Raw genomic sequence first — 21611 nt, forward strand, 5'->3', positions numbered from 1 at the left:
ACCTTTCAACAGTCGGAGAAAGAGCACTGAAGCACTCAAACTGAAATGTTAAAAAATGTTAAAAGCCATTAAAATGTACAAAACACAGCAGCTGATTTGAAATAATGTTTGTGTGTTTATTTCTTACACATACAAAGAGCATAATGGTGAGAAAGAATCAACATAGATGAGAAACAGGAAAAACGTAAATGGCGTAAACTTCAAACTGTTACAGTTTGTGCGCACCAACAAAAATCTTCGGCCTGTTTCTTTGCTGCTCATTCAAAGGTCAAACAGCTTCTACAAATAAACCTGTTTCAGACTGTCAAAAAAACAATCTCTGACTCTAAACCTTTCACTCACATACACTGTGTTTCTGTTCCTCTCCAGGTCAATCGTTGTAACGTGACAGTTTGAGTCGGGGGATGATGTTCATTGACTGCAGCTCCTGGAACAGCAGCTTGCAGGCGTAGGGGATACGCAGGGTGGACACGTGGCAGGACGACTTACAGTAGTGACACCTGGAAAACAAAAAGTGACAATCAGACTGGACACAAACCAGAAGATCTGAGGACGAGTGCAGGGCTGAACAAAAATCCTGTGTTCTGGCTCTATCATCCAGCGCTTTAGAACCGTTTCTGGACTGCACTGTGAGATAAAAACCTAAAACCACATATTTCAAACTGTTGGCAACATTCAGTAGCCAATAAGAGCCCAGTTACAGTCGGTTGAAGTTTTGAATTCCCATATCACACTGTCCTGTCCTGCAATAAATGCCAATAGCTGATCTTGCTAGCACAGACTTCAAGCTTAAAAAGATAAATCTGTAAGAAACAAGGATCCTTGTCAAGAGTAAACGAGGAAAGCTCTGATGTTTATTGTTTGGAGATACATCATAAAATGCCTCTGAAAACTTAAAAACCACAACTTACTGAAAAGTCCGGCTGCACAACGATTCTCAGGAAAAACTGATCAACAGATGGTTCTATCATCCAGTCATCCATCACAGTTTCTGTTGTGATTATAAGACAATGCACTTTAACCGGTAGTCGTCGGCCGCTTACCACCCAGAGTATCCCAGCAGGCCGCATTGTCCGCACACATCCACCTCGAAGGCGTCGCTGGAGATCATGAGGCGCTCCAGCAGCAACATGCTCGCTCCGTAGCCGATCAAACAGTCGCGCTCCATCTCGCCCAGACGCAGACCTCCGTCTCTGGAGCGGCCCTCCGTAGGCTGCCTGTCGGCAAGAAAGACGCATTCAGGTAAAACAGAAAGGTGAGACGAGAGGAATATAGTTTGCCCTGTATCTGAAAGTTTGAATTTGTTGTTTTTTGATAAGTTTCTTTTACATTAGTCACATTTTTATAATTAATAACCCAAAATGTAAGTTGTTTTTACCTGGTGAGAACAGCTCTGGGGCCTCGGGCTCTGGCGTGCATTTTGTCAAGGACCATGTGCTTCAGTTTCTGATAATACACCGGTCCAAAGTAGATGTAAGCCTCCAGTGGTTCTCTGAGGAAAATACAGCAGTGACTGACACGTCAAGTGCTACACTACAACACAGATCATCTTTATTAGGATAGATTTAGTCACAGAAAAATGATTTATCATATACAAAAATCCAAACAACTACTGGTCACATCTTCTGAAATACGAGAGATGACTGCTACTTTGTTAAGTGTGAATGAAAAAAATGATAATTTGTGGATTTTTAATTTTTTTTTTATCCAACCATTTGAATCATATTGTGATCGGTTTAAGTTGCGATTGCCAATTGTCATAATTTAGATTTTTTTTTTTTAAAGACTGAAGGAATCATCTATGAATCACAGTTGTGTTATTGTCTTATAAGTTATGTTTAATGAGATGAAAGATGAAGTTTTTTATTACCCAGTGATTCCCGAGGTGACGTAGTCTTTGCCCTGGTAGTTGTATCCGTAACGGATGAGATCCTCACACACGTCCTTAACTTTGCTGCCTCCGAAGGCCGTACCATAGTGGAACCGTCCGTCCAGGACTCCAGCCTTCCCAGCCAACAGTTCAATCAACTTTCCCACCTGACAGAAACAGACACACTCTTAGAAGCCCAGGAATAACACAATGGTAAAACACAAACACAACACAAATTTTGCCCAGGTGCCTCCCACTTCCTTTGAGCATCTTTGAGATGTGTACTGTCAAATAAAAAAGTCACAGCTGACGGTGCATATCAGAGTCAAAAACAAGCGATGAGGTAGAAGGAACCGACTTCAGAGCTCAGAGATCTGGGAAGGCTAAATCGGAATTTTAGCTTTTTTTCCAGGAAGATCGGTGGCCTCCATAATTCATAGATGGAATAATTTGGAAAAAAGAACTCCAGCAGGCCGTCCAGCCAAACTGAGCAATTGGGAAAGATGGACCTTGGTTACAGAGGTGACCAAAAACCCAATGGTCACTGAGCTCCAGAAAAAACTTCCAGAAGAACAACAATCACTGCAACAGCCCAGTGATCTGGGCTTTACGGCAGAGTGGTCACAGGTCAGATTGAAACATCTACACAGATAAGACACATGAAAACTCCCTTAGGACTTTCAGACGGTGAGACACAGGATTCTCTGGTTTCATGAAACAAAGGCCGATACAAAACCAAAGGTGAAGTTCGGTGGAAAGCTGAACTGAACAGAGATGATATCCTTAATGAAAACCTGGTCTGGAGCACTGAGGACCAGATTCACCTCCTAAACGGACAATACTTCTAAACTCGAACGACTCTATGAATGTCAATCATTCTTCTCTGGAGAGACCTGAATATGTTGGTCCCCATCCAACCTGACAGAGTTTCAGAGGATCTGCACAGAAAAAAAATCCCCAAATCCAGGAGTGCAAAGCTTTCTCCCCAAGAAGACTCAAGGCTGTAATCTCTGCCACAGGTGCTTCAAGAACCGAGTGAAGGGTCTGAATACTTTCCTTTTTAATACAGTTCCAATATTTGTGCTTTGTCATTATGTAGTATTTAGTGTAGACAAGGGAATGAAAATAAAAAAAACAATATATGTTTTGATTTTAGCATTCGGTCTAATAAAAAAAGGAAGGTCTGAAAGCTTGCCGAATAAATTTTACAGTGGCATCAAAAAGTCTGAGACCACTTTCAACTCATTTACATTTGTGTCCTGGCACAAAAATAATGATATAGCTGGTGAGTTTGTGCCCCACGAGTTGGGTACAGCAGTCTAAGGATGACTGATTTCAACAATTCCACAGGGGTCGCACCCAGAGGACCCCTGACCCCATCACATAAAAGGAAACACCTACTCTCATTTCACTCTCAGGCCACAGAAACATCCTCCCGAGCCAAACATTTCTGAGCCTTCTCCATGGCGACCGCTGCCCGCAAACACACTGGCACTGACAACTTCAGCAGTAAAGATCATTCACGATTTTATAGTGCAAAGGGACAATAAAGCAGGCAGATACGGGGCCAAGTTCCATGTTTGATAAAACTTCCACACGCTGCTGCGGGAGGTGGCTTCAACAAGGCAGCAACAAATATCTGTTTGTGACCAGTGCGATTGCTGCTTAATGGCATCAATGGACGTGTGCTCTGGAAGTCGAGGAGTGGGAGAAGGAGGGTTTTGTTTTGGAAGATCCGACACAAACTTGTGAAGAGCAACCATCAACAGAGACTGAGGTGATTCAGTCTGAGCTTGCAGCCAAAAATCATAAAAGACAACTGAACAGGTTCCTGGTGTCAGATTATCAGGGAGTTTAATTTTAAGCTCCCTGATAAATGTCATGCAGAATATCAGAGATGAAATCATTACACCATTCATTCATTGACATTAAAAATTGATTGCTGATTTTCTTTTTCTTATATATGACAGTAAATTTGGATAAATTGTGTTTTTGAACTGTTCGAGGGACAAAACAAGTTTTCAGAAATTTTGATCTGCATTTTATAGGAAGAAAAATACTGCAGTTGAGTGGTGACAATCTTTTTCCAACACTTGTAAAGAGTCGTACCGTCATTCTGGAGGGATATCCGTGAGGGTTCATGATAATATCTGGACAGATGCCCGAGTCACAGAAAGGCATATCCTCCTGTGGGACGATGAGACCGCAAACACCTGGAACACACACACACACACACACAAATGACAAATTAATAGAAACGCCACGCTATCTGCCATTCTGAGCAAATAGTCTTAATCTTCATGACCACCAAATTGTGACTTAATAAATAGCAAACTTCTAGTAACACTGTTGTTGTTGTGTATTGCTGCTGGAAGCCTGGCGAGGACCTCTGGCGGAGCATGACATTTCCATACTCATGCGGACAGACAGGGTCCCCTTGTGATTCACATGATGTGGGGGACGAGCGCCCTGGTAGCCTGGAGTTTAAGTGTGAGCGCAAATGTTTGCTGAGGGGCCGAAGCACTCTTCCCAGGCCAGGGTAAACAGATTGTAGGCCCATTTGCAAATGAAAAAAAAGAGAAAGAGGAGAGAAGAGAAGGAGAAGCAGGAAGTGGAGAAAGGTGCTTAGTGTGACAGGGAGACCGGGATTACACATCCATGACTTTCAGTTCAACTCAGAGGAAGTGGAGGGGATCAACTGGAGAGGAGTATATGCTTGAATACGAGCACGTGGGAAAAATTCACTATTAGTCGACTGGTCCGCGACACAACACAGCGGCAGACTGAAGATGCCATTACAGGATGCTGCAACAGGATGTTGACTGGGAACAAGTGCGCCGATTTACTGGAAAGTCATCCAACAGCAGGAAGAAGGTGAAAAGAAAAGAGAAAAAAGGCGGGTACGACAGGGCCAGAAGAGAAGGAGAAAAGGGAAAATAAAAAGTGAGAAAAGGCGGTTTGAATATCAGGCTGAAAGTGAGATGAAAGAGGAGAAAAAAAAGTGGAAAACAGAGTGGTGGAGAAGGTGAACAGAGAGATTCAGAGGGAGAGGGAGAGAGAGGGAGAGAGAGAGAGAGAGAGAGAGAGAGAGAGAGAGAGAGAGAGACACTAGTTCCCATAGCAGACATCCTTAGTGTTGTTTGTTTTGTGTGAAAGTGAATGATAAAAGAGGCATGAAATCAGCAGAGAAAGGCGAGACAACAGCGCGGGTTCAGAGCCTTCCATCACAGCTCATACTGCTCCACGCTGGAGGCTCGAGGCACAAAGGGCCCCTACTACTGACAACCTCTCCACCTCCTCCCCCACCTCCACAGCTGTGTGTGTGTGCGTGCACGTCCATGTGCGTGTGTGTGTGTGTGTGTGTGTGTGTGTGTGTGTGTGTGTGTGAGACTAGTAAATAATTAACTTATTCTGCTCTGCTGACCAGGACTTATGAGACTGTTCATGAGGAGCGGGGAGATCTATCACTGCAGCCAACTTCACTTCTAATTAAATAGGAGGATTCTATTTAAAATATTTGTCCAAAAAAAGAAAATGTGTGTATTTTTGCCTAGAAAAACCCCCACTGGAGTCAAAATGCAGGCTTTTACAAACTCTCCTGTTCTGTACAGTAGCTGTGAACACCTAAAAGCGACTGTGCAGAAAACTGATTAAAAACTAGCCATACATCAGTTGCACATCTGGAGGTTTCCTTCCACATCTCCTCCGGCTAACCCAGCGGCGACCCCTCTCTCTTCGTCATTATCTGAGACAGAAGACATTGTCCCATCCTAAGCTGACCGCCCAGTGGCCAGCGCGTTAATAAAGAGAGTAAATTATGCATGGCGCCAGTTAGCTTTTTGATTAAAACATCATACAAGCCCTCTATAGGGGAGGTGCCGCAAAACAATGGAGGTTGTAAACACTTTTTCCCCACAGCAGCGGCAAAATACTGCTGTGGTGTAATAAATTTGCATAGTCTGGCACAGGACAAAGAGCCAATTAATTGAAAAGAGCTCTTGAGAGATGAGGACAGGGGGGCAGTGACAGAGCAACAGCCACTGGGACTTGACTCAACAAATGCTCCGACACAGAGACGACCAGAGATTTTTTTTTTGTCCAGTCATTTATGATCTTTCATGACGGGTTCAATTTCGGCCTTGAAATGGAGGATATTAACGCAACTTTCTTTTTTGTGCACATCAAGGTTTGAGCTCAACATGCTGCTCTTGTATGAGAGAGAAGGTTGGCACCTTTCTGCCCGTGCCGACTGCTGAATTTGTCGCCTATCTCCGGTCTCCTGGTCTGCCTCAGGAGGATCTTGATGAGGAAAGCATCTTCAGCGTTGGATGAGATCATGACCTTCTCGACGTACGAGTCGGTTGAGCCCTTGTAGCTGCAAACACACACAGAACAGCCAGAGCGATTTTTTATTATCACAGCATTATTTGCATGAAACAATGGGGTGTGGTGGTGGTGGGAGCTGATGTGCACTCACCTGATGGGCACGTCTCTGTACTGGGGCTGGCCTGGCTGGGTACTGCCCTCCAGTGGTGTCTGAGTGACAGTTGGCATGGACTTGTTCACCAACACCTGCTTGTTCTCCACTTTCTCACCTGAGGCAAACAGAAGATAGATCACAGGCTGCAATACGACATGAACCCACATAGACTACAGGGTGGTGTGCGCTCTTTTAGGGGAGCTGTTGAGGCTGGGGGACCACATTTATTGTTACTTCCCACAACTACAACAAATCAACAGCCTCAATCTGAAATCTGGATCTGAACGACAACCACCTCTCACCCCTTTCGAATTCTCACAGATGTTTTTTCAAACCGCATCAGGATGTGTGTTTCCAATAAATGCAACATATTACTTATTTCTTTGCACATTCATCTATTTCAAATAAAATGTCCCCTTTTTTGTGAATATATGACCCAGTGTTTCACTACACTGACAGCCCTCTATGTTGACTTCTTCTGGATACTAACCATTGAGCACATTTTCATGGTGAAGTAATTTTTAATTTAGCCATTACATAATATGAAGGAAGTAAAACTATAGAAACACCTGGAAAGAAAGTTACACTCCTCACTAATTGAAGAGCCAAAGTAAACTGACAAGCAGTGAAACACAGCACATATAAATGTTCCCTCAAATTCCAATGGTTTTAATGATTGTCGAACACATTTACTGGTGAGGAGCACTAAAACATGCTGGGTCTCCGCTGGTCCTGCTGGTACTCACCAGGGGAGCAGATGCCGTCGGCATCCAGGATGTTGTGCCTCCAGATGGGCTTTCGAGTGGTAGCATCCAGCATGGGCCCCATCACCTTGTCAAAGGTCTGGTTGGTGTAGCGCCGCAGTGTGCACTTTGCGTTTTTATAAACAAGGCAGCGGCCAAACCCTGGAAAGAAACCCATACACATTAAACCAGTAAATAAGTTGCAATAGCTGCTTCTCTTGCAGAAAAAATAAGATCAAAAGGAGTCTGAGAGAGGCTGAGACATTGCTCCTTGTCATTTCAGGCAGGTCTCACCTCTGTCGAGTGAGGCTTTGTTGAGGATCAGGGCGTCTTCAATGTCGTAGCCGCTGTAGCTCATCACGGCCACTGTGGCGTTTTGACCAGCAGGAAGCTTCTCAAAGTCGATGAGCTCAATGGTTTTGGTTTTGACCATAGGTCTCTGAGGATACCCCAGCAGGTACATCAGAGTGTCGATACGGTTCCTCTGGTTATAGCCAATCGTCCCTGGAGAGAGGAGACGGATGAATATGATATCTGCAATATTTGGTAAAAATTATTTGTATAACTCACTGACATTCAGAAATATTACATTGTCAGTGTTTCCATGTACACATTAAGTGTCTAATTGATCACTTATTAGATCACTCCGGTTGGTCACTCTTACAGATCAGCGCAGTGGAGGAATGGTGCCAAGTTATGGCATAAAGCCTGGCCTCCCTGGAAGCCTTGACATTTGTCAGATGCTATTACTCCACAATCAGGCTACAAGCACAGAGTCTGTGATAATAGGCCTGGGCCACACAACCAGATTTGCACATGTATAGGGCTGTCCACACAAAACGGACAAGGCAGAGGATATTGTGCCAAATATAGTTCCAGTCCGTGTTTTTGTAAAGATGGGGGAGGGGAGGAAGGGACGGACGGAGGTAAAGCGGGGGGGGGGGGGGGGGGGGGGGGGACGTGACAAGAGGTTCTTACGAATGTTAGCAGTGCCGTTTGGGGAAGTTTTGGTTACCAAGGAGCTGCGGGTGCGCACTCTGTGGTCTTTCGCAGCTGAGCACACTGACCCCCTGAGCACAGCCAGAGCAGACACAATGAATTGCTAATGACACTCTGGGTGACTGGCAGGGAAAGGGCCTCCGCACACACACGCACAATGGAGAACCTACGCAAGCGCCCCATGTTTGATGTCCAAACGTGCATGTACACACACACAAACACACAGACACCGACACATTCACACACACAAAAAACACTCGATCACACATACAAATGTATTCTGACAAGAGGTAAAGCAGCGGCAGAGTTTTGGGGGAGACGAACCAGAAGGCTTCTTGTATCCATGTTGTTTGTTATTCTAATGTCCTTTTTGTATGATTTTAACTTGGGCAAATAAAAACTCTAAACTCTGAACCAGCAGATTTAGGAGGCTTAGGAATGGTGTTCATGTGAGATTAAATTACTGTAAGTGTTTGTGTGTTTGTGTGTGTGTGTGTGTGTGTGTGTGCGTGCACAGGAATAAACACTATAGCTGTGTGGAGGATGTTTGAGAATTGGAAGTTTACATCTTCACATTTCAATGACCTACTTGCTGATTAAGGCTACCTGCTCAGCGGAGTCTTACCCATTGCCTGCTTGCCCATAGCGCACTGGTATGTGTTCCTGGGCGACTGGTTGTGGTGGGGGTAGGGGATGAGGCCAGCACACACGCCGAGCAACGTGAAGGGCTCAATCTCCAAGTGTGTTGTGACTCTGCAGAGAAAAAAATTAATATAAGAGGATATAAACGCTGCACGTTGATAAGACATAAACAAAAGGGCATTTTACAGTTTTTTTTAAATGTCAGCAGAATCACGTGACACTCACTTGCTAATCATGTATTCATAAAGGGCGATCTGACAGTCATTCTCCTCATTTACGTCCAGGTACTCCACCAGGCCCTCGTGCAGGAAATCCTCAAAGGTTCTGGAGTCAAAAAAAGTGTGTTTCAGAAATTATTAAACACCCTAACCCTCTTTTAATATACACAATTATCTCCAAACAAACATATTCTCTCAAAAACTTTTCCAACCAGTTGTTACCCGACTCCTGGCCTCACCTGTAGCCCTGCGACAGATCTTCGATGTGTTTGTTTTTCACCATCGGCTGCCCCTTCTTCACTATTATGTACGGCCTGAAGGGGGAAAACAAAATAGAAAAACTGAGCGTCAAACTACTGATGAGTCACTTTTCACCCTTTAGTTATCAAAAAAAGGGGGATTAAAAGTCAGCAATTTATTTAAACTACAGCAATTTAGATCCACAAAAGAAAAAGAAAAAAAAGGAATTTCCTGTTAGAAAAATAAATACAAATTTATTGTTCCCATTTGTATTACAGTTTTACTAATTATATTCCATTTTTTTGCATATCCATGACATTTATTTTCATAATTTATAAAGCTTTAAGTACAAGTCTGGAGGTCTAATGTGTTCCCCACCTGCAGAGGCGTCCTCCATCAGACGAGATGTAGACGCAGCGATCGGTCAAGTTGGTGGAGATGGACACAAACTCGTTGATGAAACCTGCTCTACGCATCAGTCTGAAGGTCATGACCAGCTTATGATGGTTTCTAATCACACCCAGAATGTTACCTATGGACGTGAGACAGACAGATGGACAGTCAATTCATATCTACATAAACTACACAAGCACCAAAATGGTTTGACCAAGTATCACCGCTGAATGTTTACTGTCTTAGAAATGATTTCGCTTTGATTAAGGAATAATTCAACCTTCTTCTCGGGAATTAGATGAGAGGATCGATGATGTTTTCAAAGCATGCAAAGATGTGGTGTTAACTTTCATATAACAAACCAAAAATAGCAGCTAATTTTGAGATTTGAGATGCTGGAAATATTTCGGGGGTTTGACATTTGTGCTCTACTCTAAATAAATATCCATGATGGGACAAAAAGCTGCACAAGGGAGTTTTTAAAAGGTGAGCAGGTTCAACGTTAAATTCTGAACTTGCGTCCGCAAACTTTAAGCTGCAGTAAGGAGAGAAACAGCATGCACATACAGTAGAGCACTCTTTGCCTCCACGACTGGTGAAAGCAGAGCTCAAGGTGCCTGCAGGGGTTTGTTCATATCAAGTCTGACAGACAAATGACTGGAGAACAGAGGAGACACTGTGCTCCGCCTCTGTGTGAGGGCGCATTCGCAGTGAACACACTCTGAAGGGCTTTGACACCTGCTGCTACCAACTAATTAAATGGCATGGCAGCTAATATAATTTGACAGTTATCAGCGGTGAGACAAACATATACAGTAATTAAGGGGCCAAGTTGTGGCTCAAGAATAATACATACTGCTGCCATGAAATTAATGACTTATCAGCCTTCTTGCAAAATGCAAAATTACCGTCTGTAAACTACACAGAATATTTTCCCCTTTATGTTCATAAGCAATGCATTCAAAACAGGGAGGATTAGACTTCCTTTTTTTCAGTGATCTAAAGCAAACGCATCCAGTGTTAATTCTCTCTGTGTTTATTTATTTATTTATTAGGCTTGACTGGTGCGGAGGAGTTTTACCATTGAGGAAGACGAGGAAGACGCTCGGGTAGGATAGCTCCTCGCCACACAGCAGATTGACGTCCTCCACACCGAGGTTGAAGGCCAGTTTGATGATGGGACCGTCCTCCATGTCGGTGGTGATGTGGGTCATCAGAGCCAAGTTCTTCACCAGACCACAGGCCTACAGAACCAGAACAACAATAGAAACCATGTTCAGGATTCTAAAAGTTTAGGTTTTGGTGTGCAGCGACACGTGAACATGTACACCACAGCACTGTGCCAGTTCTGTCTTCATTAAATCTACAAGAATATATAACAGACCTCTCACAACATTCTGAAAAGGCTGTCCTGAGTCTTTACAACAAAAGCTATAAAAGCAAACCTGATGATAAACGTTCCCCTGTTTAAAGGTAGGTCATACATCACAGGGGAAAAAACATCAAACTTTTTGGAACTTTAAGCAGTACATGCTTTTCTTAGAGTAGTTTAGAACCACAAAATATGATGATACAGTAAAGCACTGTTTTCATTTTGCACTAGAAAATGCTGCTTTAGCAAGAGCACATACACATGTGAGCTGTATGTTTACATCCTCAAGCTTTAACACAGATTTACAGTATATCTGATGGATAATAAAACCAGATTCTAATCCAACAGCTGAAGACAGAGAAGAGCTGGGGAACTTCATAGAGGTGCAAAAGGTTTTCTAGTTTACAGGTAACAACAAATTAAAAATGTAAGTTTTCATCAAAGCACTTGAAAATTAAGGCAAGTGACCTGTAACTGCTTATTCTTTGCTTTAACTCATAATATTCTATGTGTTAAAAATTTGTTCCAATATTTCTGACACAAATTTTCCGTCTGAATTTTGCCAAAACATGTCTTTGGTCGCCAAAGCTCGGAATCAGCAGTCAGTGGATGTGTCTATGTGAGGAGTTTACACTTTTCCCCACTACTGTCATCTTAGCGTCTCAGACAGCCTCAAACTCCCCCCATGTGAACGGGCCTTTTTGTGTCACCACTTCACTGGGTCAGCAGGAACAGGTCGGGTGAGCGGCTCCACTCACCTCTCCCTCAGGCGTGTCAGACGGACACAGCATGCCCCACTGTGACGGCTGCAGGGAGCGAGGTCCGCTGACCTTTCTGGTCTTCTCAAACTGCGAGGAGATCCTGGTCATCATGCCAAGAGCCGAGATGAAGGAGAGACGAGACAGGACCTGGGTGACGCCCTGCCGGTCCATCTTGAATCTCTTCAAAGACCAGTTTCCCTTTGGACAGAAAAAAATTTGACATCAGTATCTGCTAATCGTTAACCTGCCTATTGATATATTCACGAACAAAAAGTGACAATAAATGAGGAGATGTGGGTTTACTATATTCATTTTGATTAAAGGGACTGTGCTTAGGCTTTCAGAGATTTTTAATGTGATGGGTAAGCATGATTTAAATTACGACTGACTTTTGAAAACTCTACCTGTTGACACTGGTGTCGACCGCTTTCAAGAATCAAAGTTTTTTTTTAGCGACTGAGCATTAAGGTTTATTTAGCCTGGCAGTTCATTATTAACCTTGGAAACACATTAACTGTGATCAAGGTTAACTTCCTTAACTATCCCTTCAGCTTTCCTCAGCACCAGAAGATTCTGGGATAGAGCCAGAAAGCTGTGGGAATAGCTTGACTTTAGACTCTTTATCATGAACATTTATCTAAGTGTAATTACTTCTTCTTTTCAAAGTTAAGTAAAAAGTTTAAGTTTGAATACAAAGATATCAAATTACTTGTGTGTAGCTCAGAGCACTGTCCATAGAAACAAAACCTGGGAGAGCAAGATCTGTCACAATTACAGATGTTTGTTCCTCCAGTGGAAAGGTGAATCCTTTGTGTTTAGTTAGATCATTATATTTATGGTCAGACACACTCACCGTGGATATGGCATTGACCATGCCATTGGTGATCTGATCCTGCCGCATGTGCTTAACCACATCAAACTGAGCGGCTCTCTGTTTGGGAATGATCTGGTCGGCGATTTTCTTCAGTTCAGAGTTAAACTTCTTAAACAGATCTTCAAACAACAGAGACAGGAGCTAGAAAAGGGAGAGAGAGAAAAAGCATTGTTGATAAAAACGTTTTTGATTGATATTTCTCACTTGTCAAGTCTCCAAACTTAACACAGCGCAAGAACAACAATTGAGTCGTCATTGTTTTCTCACAAAGTCTGACTCGCCGATCTCCTGGTACCCTACATCTGCTCATGTCTCTAATCAGCGATGAGGTGCGTTTACAGTCACATTTAATAAGCAGGTGTGCCGGCTCACTGATAAGCCTGACCTGGCCTCCGTCCCGGGTCCCTGTCCTCCTCTGCCAGGCCTACTGGAGGCAACCTCTCTCACAACCCCCACCCACCCTGTGCATTAGCATACATCAAAACAAACAGGCAGCACTGCTTGAAATTAATAAAGAAATTAAGCTTCCGTTGCGCAGCCAGGCCAATTAGTTGAATGTCAGGGAACCATAATTGGAGAGTGAGGAGATTGCTGGTGTTGTTAGTGTGTAAGCCCCCTATTGAAAGAGGGCTCTGTGCTCCCCCCTCCTCCCATCTCCTGCTCCTTATACAGAGCAGGTTGGGGGGGAAATTAAAGGCCTTAAGACAGCAGTAATTACATTATCAGAGCCGGGCCTGCGGATTAGCTCAATCGCTCCAGTCAAGGCAGCAATTCTATTGTCACAGTGCTAAAAAATCCCCATGCTTCCACAGCCTCTGGATTTTGGTGCCACCGCATATCTCACTCTTGACAAAGCCAGGCTGAAATACGGGGGGGGGGGGCCGAAAACAAAACAGGGAAAAACAAAGCTGAGGGAAAATAATGAGAGTCTTATTAAAAGAAGGAGGCAGGAACAAAGATGCAGGTGAGAGATCAGCCGCTGTCCTCTCGGTCCTTTGCTGTGATCCATTTGAACCAAAGCATGTGAGCGTTATTGGTACGTTTCTACACGTTTATTATTAATCAGCATCAAAAGTGTTTTGTTTTCTCATGTTTGAATTAATAAACAACCATTACAACATGGTGCCATTAATGTCAGAGCTGAAGTCTGGCTCATTTACACTTTACTGTTGATCAGTTGACAAATTAACAAATACACACAATATGAAGTACAAGAACACTAAATGAAATGAAATTGGGTCTCAAACTAGCTGTAAATGAGACCACATGGACGACAGGTGCGTAGAGAATTACCTGTCCAGCCAACTCAAGACGTTTGTTGCCATAGTAATCTCTGTCGTCCACCTTGTTGTCCCCCTGGGCCAGAATCACCCTCCTCACCATCACAGCCAGGTAGATACACTTGGCTCGAAAGTTAAACTCCTTGACCTGCAGAGAAAATACAAAATGACTACACTTTGTGGAATATACAGAGAATAATCCCTGATTCTTCTCTTGTGTGTTTACATACAGGCACATGTGTGAGGATAAGAGACGCCAGCAGCTCCCTGGCCTCCTCCATCTTGGTCTTCTTGGGGCCTCCCCACATGCGCTGTCTCCGCACTTTATTCCCAATGTACCTCAGAGCCTGTGACACACAGAGGCAGAAACAGCAGAGGTCAGAGGATCAGTCAACAGCAAAGCAGAATATCCAGGTAACTTTCAGAGTGGGTATCAATGTGATGAACTTGTTTGACTTTATATTGAATTGCTGCAAAAACTGCAAACTGCATCTACCCACCTAATCCAATGCCCCTTGATAAAATAACCTTCAAAACATCAACAAAAATAAACAAATTATTATGTAACAGCAATAAGTTAATTGATTAAATAATTAATCAAAGGAGGGTGCTCCGCCGTTCAAGGATCCACTAATCCAAGACAATCTAAAATGTGCCAATGTGGTCCTTGTCATGGGGAAGAAAAGAAAATCACCTTAAGTAGATTGGCAGAAATCACTGCATCACAAACATTACAGTGTTACACATATTTTAGTCCAATGGTCAAATTACCAAGAATTTCATTTGAAAAAGAAAAAGAAAAAAAAGAAAAAATAATGTCACACTATTGAGCTTGATTTGGCTCAGGAAATGTATGATCAAAGAAAACACAAATCAATAAACATGTCTATTATAATCATTTTGGGGGCATTTTGTCATGTTTAACACCAGACAGTAGAAAAGTAAAGATACAGATGTTGAAGTTAAATGGACAGAGGTTTAGACTTGAGGACGCCACGCAACCTTGACACGTTGCATTTTAACCAGTGCTTGAAAAAGTACATTGAGGTTTGATATCCAGTCCTGCTCAACAGTTAAAATTGCAATATGATAACCAACTGTTGCATTTAAAAGGCATTCAATGCAATGTTTCATTAGGCATGCTAACGAAACGATTAATGTGTGGGATTTTCGAAACACATGTTACAGGGCTGTGGTAGGTCAAGTGAATCACAAAGGAAATAATGCTCACTGCACACTCAAGCGCGCACACTCAAGCGCGCGCGCGCGCACGCACGCACGCACGCACGCACGCACGCACGCACGCACGCACGCACGCACGCACGCACGCACGCACGCACGCACGCACGCACGCACGCACGCACGCACGCACGCACGCACGCACGCACGCACGCACGCACGCACGCACGCACGCACGCACGCACGCACGCACGCACGCACGCACGCACACACACACACACACACACACACACACACACACACACACACACACACACACACACACACACACACACACACACACACACACACACACACACACACACACACACACACACACACACACACACACACACACACACCTGAGTCACTGGGCCTCTGGAGCCCTCTACACAACTATAGAAAAGGTCAAAGGTTAATGAGGCTGAAGGCTTTCTGGAAGACCACCCACTCTGCCCTCCCTAATGCATAATATATAAAAAAAATAATAACATATAAATACATAACTTTATAGAACAAAAAAACAACAATAAACTATAATATGTATTACATATTATTTGTGTATAAATATACATATATATGTGTATATATATATACATACATATACATGTATTATTTTGTGTCTATGTATACATGACTAGAAAAAAAACATTCAAATTTGGTTCAGGCAGATTACTTACCATCTGATAATCTGATAATGTTTTTTCGGCCTTATCTGCCTTTAATTATATAGATTTAGGCGTCATTGTGTACAATACAATGAGCCAATGAATACCATGAAAAGACATCATGGAGGCTGGCAGACAGACGAACATGAGAGCTGTAGCGAGTGGTTGCTAGGAGGCAAATATGGCCCCATCAATGCATCATTGGTACCTCTAACAACATAATCTTTATGAAAAACAAATTGGCCGATTGCATTCACCTGCAGATGTCAAAGAAAACGCGTGGGCCTCCTGAGTAACCGGAGAAAGTGGCTGGTAAGACAAAGCCTGAGTCATCTGATCACAGACGGACAAGGAAAATAGCTCCTGTCAACAGCAGCTAATGGGCAACAAAGTTAATGGGCAACACATCAGGACTGAATAAGGTATTGCTGTTTATTGAAATTCAGCTGTTTGATACTGTTAATCTTTTTAATAATATATATAATAAATTAATTTGAACAAGCTCAGTTTTAAAAACTGACCTGAAGCTTTGGTTTTACACAAAGGTTTGGCTTCATGTTGTGCATAACAGAGCGGAGGAAAGATTAGTTGAGTAGTATTGGGGGAAATATCCTGATGTGCGTTCTTTTCCGAGTGTCAGATAAGATGACCACCATCATTGTTTGCATGCTAAATATGAAGGTGGTTAGCTTAGCATATCTTAGCTTTGCATAAAGTCTGCTCGCTAATTGACATGTTACATCTTGTTTGTTTAATCTGAACAAAAAACACATGTTAAAAAAGAAGAGATTTGGTTTGACACGATGTCATGTGACTTTCCGACTCTTGTTGTCACTTTGAGGTTGCCAGGCAACCAGCTACAACTCCACTAAGTGAGCTTTAGAAGTGCTGATGGTGTGGATTTTACAGTTGGACAAAGCTAGGCTCGCCATTTCCCTGAGCGTGTACCTCAGAGGTTCTGTTCAAAGTTACAAGTTCAGGCTTAGAAAAAAAAAGTGCAAACCTCTGGGGTTTTAAAAGCTCCTTCCCGATTAAAAAAACTAAACGTAGTAATAATCCATTAAACATTAAAACACGCTAAAATCGTTGTTTTATTCACTGAGATTGTTTTTTGTACTTCAGTTTTTCCTCATATTTAATCTTTCTTTTTTTCAAAATTTTCAATGTACCTCATTGTTTATATTGTTATCTATTATGATTTCCAGTTTTATTTTGAGTCTTTTATGTTGATTGTTTAGGAAAAAAGGTTTAAACATTTTGTTGCAATGGCAACATATTCAAGAATCGTTTCGTAAATCCAAATAAAAAGAGTATCAAAGTTCCCTACTGGTGTAGGTGTAAAACATCCCTTTAATTTCATGGCTGGTATGACCCACTGAGGTACCTGAGTCTGAGTGAAGATCTGGGCCTTCTGGCACTCCTCCAGACTCGGGGCGAAGCTAGCCATGACGTGCTCCTCTGTACCAATCATCTGCACTATCTCCTGGTCACTCTCTACACCCATGCCCTGTGTGGAAGACACGGAAATAGAGGGAAATAACATGTGAACTGGATAGAAAGAAAGATGAGAAAGAACATGTGGACAAGTGAAAAAAGATTGAAATATTTAAAGTGTGCGACCAGATCGGAGCTTGCTGGTGAGACAAATAGATTTGCACCTGGAGCAAGTGTGTAGAGGGAGGGAGAGTGAACTGGGAGTCATAAGGTTGTCTGACATTTGCTTATGGAAATGTGAGGCTGTGGGAACTTATCCAGTGTGTCCCACACTGCATGTGGAAGACGTCACCCAGGATATACAAGTACACAGCAAACAGAGAGCGAGCAAACGGTGTCCTGCGGGTAATGACTCCAGCTCCGAACACTCGACGGTCACAAGTTGACATGTTTGAAGATATTTGTCCTCGGAAGGGAAGGAAGTTAATGATGCCAGCTGGCTAACTGACATTTTCACTGAGAGCAAAGAGCGTCACATGAGATTGAATCTAATGAAGAAAAACTGAAACTATCATCTTCTAACTTCTCACCAACTTGAAACAAAACCTCTCACTGAATACATGTATCATTTACATTGTGTGAAATCAGATCAGTAACCACATAAAGTTACTCTGGGACAAACAGAAGTCTTTACTTCTGCCTGTGGGGCAACAACATCAAATGCAACAGCTTCATCATCGTCACCGTCTGGCTGTCCTGTAGCTCCCTCTACTGGTCCTGTCAACATTGACATTGCCCATCCACATCAGAATCACATACCTTGAATATGATGGCGATGGGAGCGTCCTCCGACAGCGTGTTGTGTCTCAGGTAGAATCTGCCTTGTTTAACGATCATGTTGGTTCTGCTTTTCTTCTCATGGGTGGAACTGGAATTGTAAGAACAAAGATAAAAGTAAAGTCTCTTGAGAAAGAACAGTTTCCCAAAACTCAGGAACTAGTTGAAGCAGAAGTAACAATGTTGGTTTTGGGAGATAAATTGTAATTGTAACTGTGAGATAAATAAAAATTCTCTTTAACTGCGTCTCTTCATGAGGCACAATGAAACGATCACATGTAAAAACTAAAATTAACCACAAATCTTAAAATCTTGGAATTAAATTAACATTTTAGAAAAATCTAATTTGTGGATTAAATAAATATTTTGAACACAACTTAACTTTAGGAACAAAAATCTTAAAAACAAATGAAGGAAAAGGGACTTTTTAATTTTTATTTTATTTTTGTTTGACACTGAGTGAGTCTGAGGTTGAAGTTTTGTGCATTTGACTGGTGGCTGGATTTGATCCCACAGCTTGGCTGTAAACACTCTTTGTTCTCTTTAATAAATATAAAAGGTAAGAGGTGATGTTGTTACAGTACCTGGTAACTGAGGCTCCAACTGCACCCTTCCTGTCCTGCTCCACAATGATTCGGTTCTTGGACAGCTGCTCTTGGATGAGAATGACCTTCTCTTGACCTTTCACAATAAAATAACCCCCTGCGAAGAAATACAGAGTGGTGAAATGTAATCACTACTGAGAATGAGCACCAGCAAATAACTTGTGCTGTTTCTGTCATTATGTGTCATGTTTTGGTGTCCACAAGCTGAATGTTTTTTTTTATTTTTAGGTTGTATAATGATTGTGTACCTGGATCCAGTGGACATTCATTGAGTTTTGAAAACTCCATGGGCGTCTTTCCTGTGAGAACACAGTTTGAGCTTCGCAGCATGATCGGCATCCTGAGAAAAGCAAAGTTTTACATCAACAACAAAAACCCATAAGTAAGGCCTCAATTAAATGTACGTGATTGTTGATTGCTTTTGCTGCAGTTATGAAAAAAAAAACGTAAATCATTGCGCGTTTACATGTGTTTAGCCAGTGAGGTTTTGACTATGAAGGCCAGAGGTCACACTGCTATGGCAGGATATGACGCTGTGGAACAAAAGGAAGACAACAAACATTTAAACGTGTGATACCTTCCGATGGGCAGGGCATTGCGGATGATTCTCTGGCTGCCACGCGTGTACTCGATGTCCACTGTGATGGGCGCCGAGTAGGTCATGTCTCTGAGACGGCACTGTGGAAACAAACCGGACGATGAGCTGCATCTCAACCGTGTGAGAGATGTCCTGACATCACGACCTGGAGAGTTATTTTAAAACTGTTACGTTGGACACTCTCCAGTATTACCAACATGATTATCAGATGTCCTCATTAGGGATAGAACTAAGTTCCTTGAACCTACAGACATGTCTTCATATAAAATATTTATTTCAACATGAAAACCCTGCTACTGCCCTTTATAATAAGATAAGCTCACCTCATGAGGCGACACTGGTCTAGTTACGTTGAAGCTTTCCTCGACATCAGGCATGCCAACATAGATATTGAGGTATCTGGAAGGAAAACATTAAAATATTTGAATTTTATAATCAAGCTAAAAGCTGTCACATGTATGTCTGCGGATTGACTGTGATCAATTACTGTTAGTTACTTACTTGAGGTACCACATTGGATCAGCATCACTTGTTATTTTCTCATTTGCTTTCATTATTTTCTTGATCTGTAAAAGGAGATACTCGTACTCAGATCAAGATGAAACAAAGGCGGCGGTAACGCACACACACACGGTCGTGGTCGTGTTTTACCTCCACGTTGATGAAATAGTTGAACGAGTCGATGTGCTGCTTCACCAGACCTTTCACCTGCAAAACACAATTATACACATTGAAGGCAAACACAGTTTAGGATGAATGTAGTGGTGAAACAATTTAGTCTATCAACAGAACAATAATTACTTATGATAACATATTTCCCTTTATGTGAGTGCAGAACCTACAAACCAGTTTAAATCCCCTTTAGCTCAGTATGTTATCTGTTTATAATTGACTGGCAGGCCTTTGAGAGTAACACTTCAAATCACTGTGCAGGGCGGTTTTATCGCAATATCACAATTTGAAGGAACTTTATATCAACTTGATTAACTTTTTCCATTTATCAAAAATGTGATTCACTGTACAGTTCTGTTAATTTTCCTATTTTTAATATAAACCCATACAAAATATAAAATCTCATATACCACGAAAGAGGACGTGTTTATGATAGAAGTGTGATAGAATTAGATGAAAGGCAGGTGGACTCAGGTGAGGCCTGTTACCTTCAGGAAGGCTGGTAACAGTTTCCATTTTTCCTGTCAAAAAGAAACATACATAAACACCACATCGGTCTGTTGTTGTTGTCAAACAATGAATGTAGTTTACTCGACACCATTTTTATTCCGCAGCTGCTTTAAGAATGAGTTGACAAAATGTCTCCTGACCTGCGGAATTATTATTTTAAAACGAAGTTTCATCAAACACGAACACACACGTTATCGAAGCTTTGTGAAGTTTAATCCGCGGTTGCACCTCGTTAGCTTGTCGCTGCTCGCTCTCATGTCAAACTTTCGCGATTCACTTCCTCTGAACTCACCTCCACCGTGTTGACAGGAGCCGCCAGCTCCTGCGGAGACAAGTCACAGAACTCCTCTCCCAGCACCTCCATGGTTCTTTCACCTGTTCACCTGTAAAAACATCAAACCCTGCTCACACGCTCATGTTGATGTTCGGCGTCGGAAGTGGTTGCAACATGCGTCCTCTGTCTTGTGTTACGCTGGCAAACGTCCGGGTGGGCGGAACCAAAGTAAGGGTTCCGCTTTTGATAGCGATGAAAAAACAATTAGGAGTTGCTTTATTTTGTCCTGTAAGTCGGTATAGATGACGAATGCATGTATGTATATAACGTTTTCTTGCAAGTGTCTAAAGGTTATGAAAAATACACATCTCACAAAACCGAGGTGGTAAATAAACATTTGATCAGGTGTTGTGATTTTGAAATACTCAATTTGAATAATTTTTTTCAGTTTACAACTACTGATATCTAGCGAATGCAAATGAGATATGCATTAAAGGAGGGCACAGATGTTAAAACAACAATGATTTGATACGCTAAAATGTATATTTTAATACCTGGGAACATTTAACTGCCGACTATGTGCAAAATGTATTGGAATACTTCCACAATTGTTGTGATTTAAAGGATCAGTGTGTAGGATAAGGAGGATATATCGGGCAAAGTTGAATATAATATCTAGGATTATGTTTTAATAAGTTTAAAATCATCTAAACAAATAATTATTGTGCTTTTGTTATCTTACAATGAGCCCCTTTATATTTTCCTCTTGGTCCATCATGTTGCACTGCCATGTTTCTCATGATTCTACAGTAACCCAGAACCAACAATTCAAACACTGGTTCCAGAGAGTGGTGCCCTTCAAGTTGTTGTGTTACCTGAAGGCCACATGGTGGGAGGGGAGGATGAGTGAAGATATATTCAGT

At 42.2% G+C, this 21611-nt stretch overlaps 1 protein-coding gene across 1 annotated transcript; it reads right to left on the minus strand.

Moving 5' to 3' along the window:
- Nucleotides 1-92: 92 nt before the first annotated feature.
- polr3b (polymerase (RNA) III (DNA directed) polypeptide B) lies at nucleotides 93-20875 on the minus strand. The gene is made up of 28 exons (XM_035641793.2): nucleotides 20707-20875; nucleotides 20393-20425; nucleotides 19884-19940; nucleotides 19734-19798; nucleotides 19556-19631; nucleotides 19212-19312; nucleotides 18883-18974; nucleotides 18614-18731; nucleotides 18012-18120; nucleotides 17143-17265; nucleotides 14103-14219; nucleotides 13886-14020; nucleotides 12572-12733; nucleotides 11716-11916; nucleotides 10667-10829; nucleotides 9571-9724; nucleotides 9192-9266; nucleotides 8960-9058; nucleotides 8718-8845; nucleotides 7388-7597; nucleotides 7097-7255; nucleotides 6348-6465; nucleotides 6103-6245; nucleotides 3980-4083; nucleotides 1871-2037; nucleotides 1379-1492; nucleotides 1044-1217; nucleotides 93-500 (listed from the first exon to the last, which is right to left on the minus strand). The coding sequence occupies exons 1-28, from the start codon at nucleotides 20776-20778 to the stop codon at nucleotides 371-373; spliced, it is 3399 nt and encodes a 1132-aa protein (XP_035497686.1). The 5' UTR covers nucleotides 20779-20875; the 3' UTR covers nucleotides 93-370.
- Nucleotides 20876-21611: the final 736 nt, after the last annotated feature.

The sequence above is a fragment of the Scophthalmus maximus genome, chromosome 7 (genome assembly GCF_022379125.1).
Source record: "Scophthalmus maximus strain ysfricsl-2021 chromosome 7, ASM2237912v1, whole genome shotgun sequence".
NCBI classification, from domain to species: Eukaryota; Metazoa; Chordata; class Actinopteri; order Pleuronectiformes; family Scophthalmidae; genus Scophthalmus; species Scophthalmus maximus.

Excerpts from the sequence above, each read along its gene's own strand:
- polr3b (XM_035641793.2), bottom strand. The coding sequence starts at position 20,778 with ATGGAGGTGCTGGGAGAGGAGTTCTGTGACTTGTCTCCGCAGGAGCTG. Across the intron at positions 18,121-18,613 it reads GTTGGAGCCTCAGTTACCAG|TTCCACCCATGAGAAGAAAA; the intron begins GTACTGTAACAA and ends TTACAATTCCAG. Across the intron at positions 9,267-9,570 it reads GATGGAGGACGCCTCTGCAG|GCCGTACATAATAGTGAAGA; the intron begins GTGGGGAACACA and ends TTCCCCCTTCAG.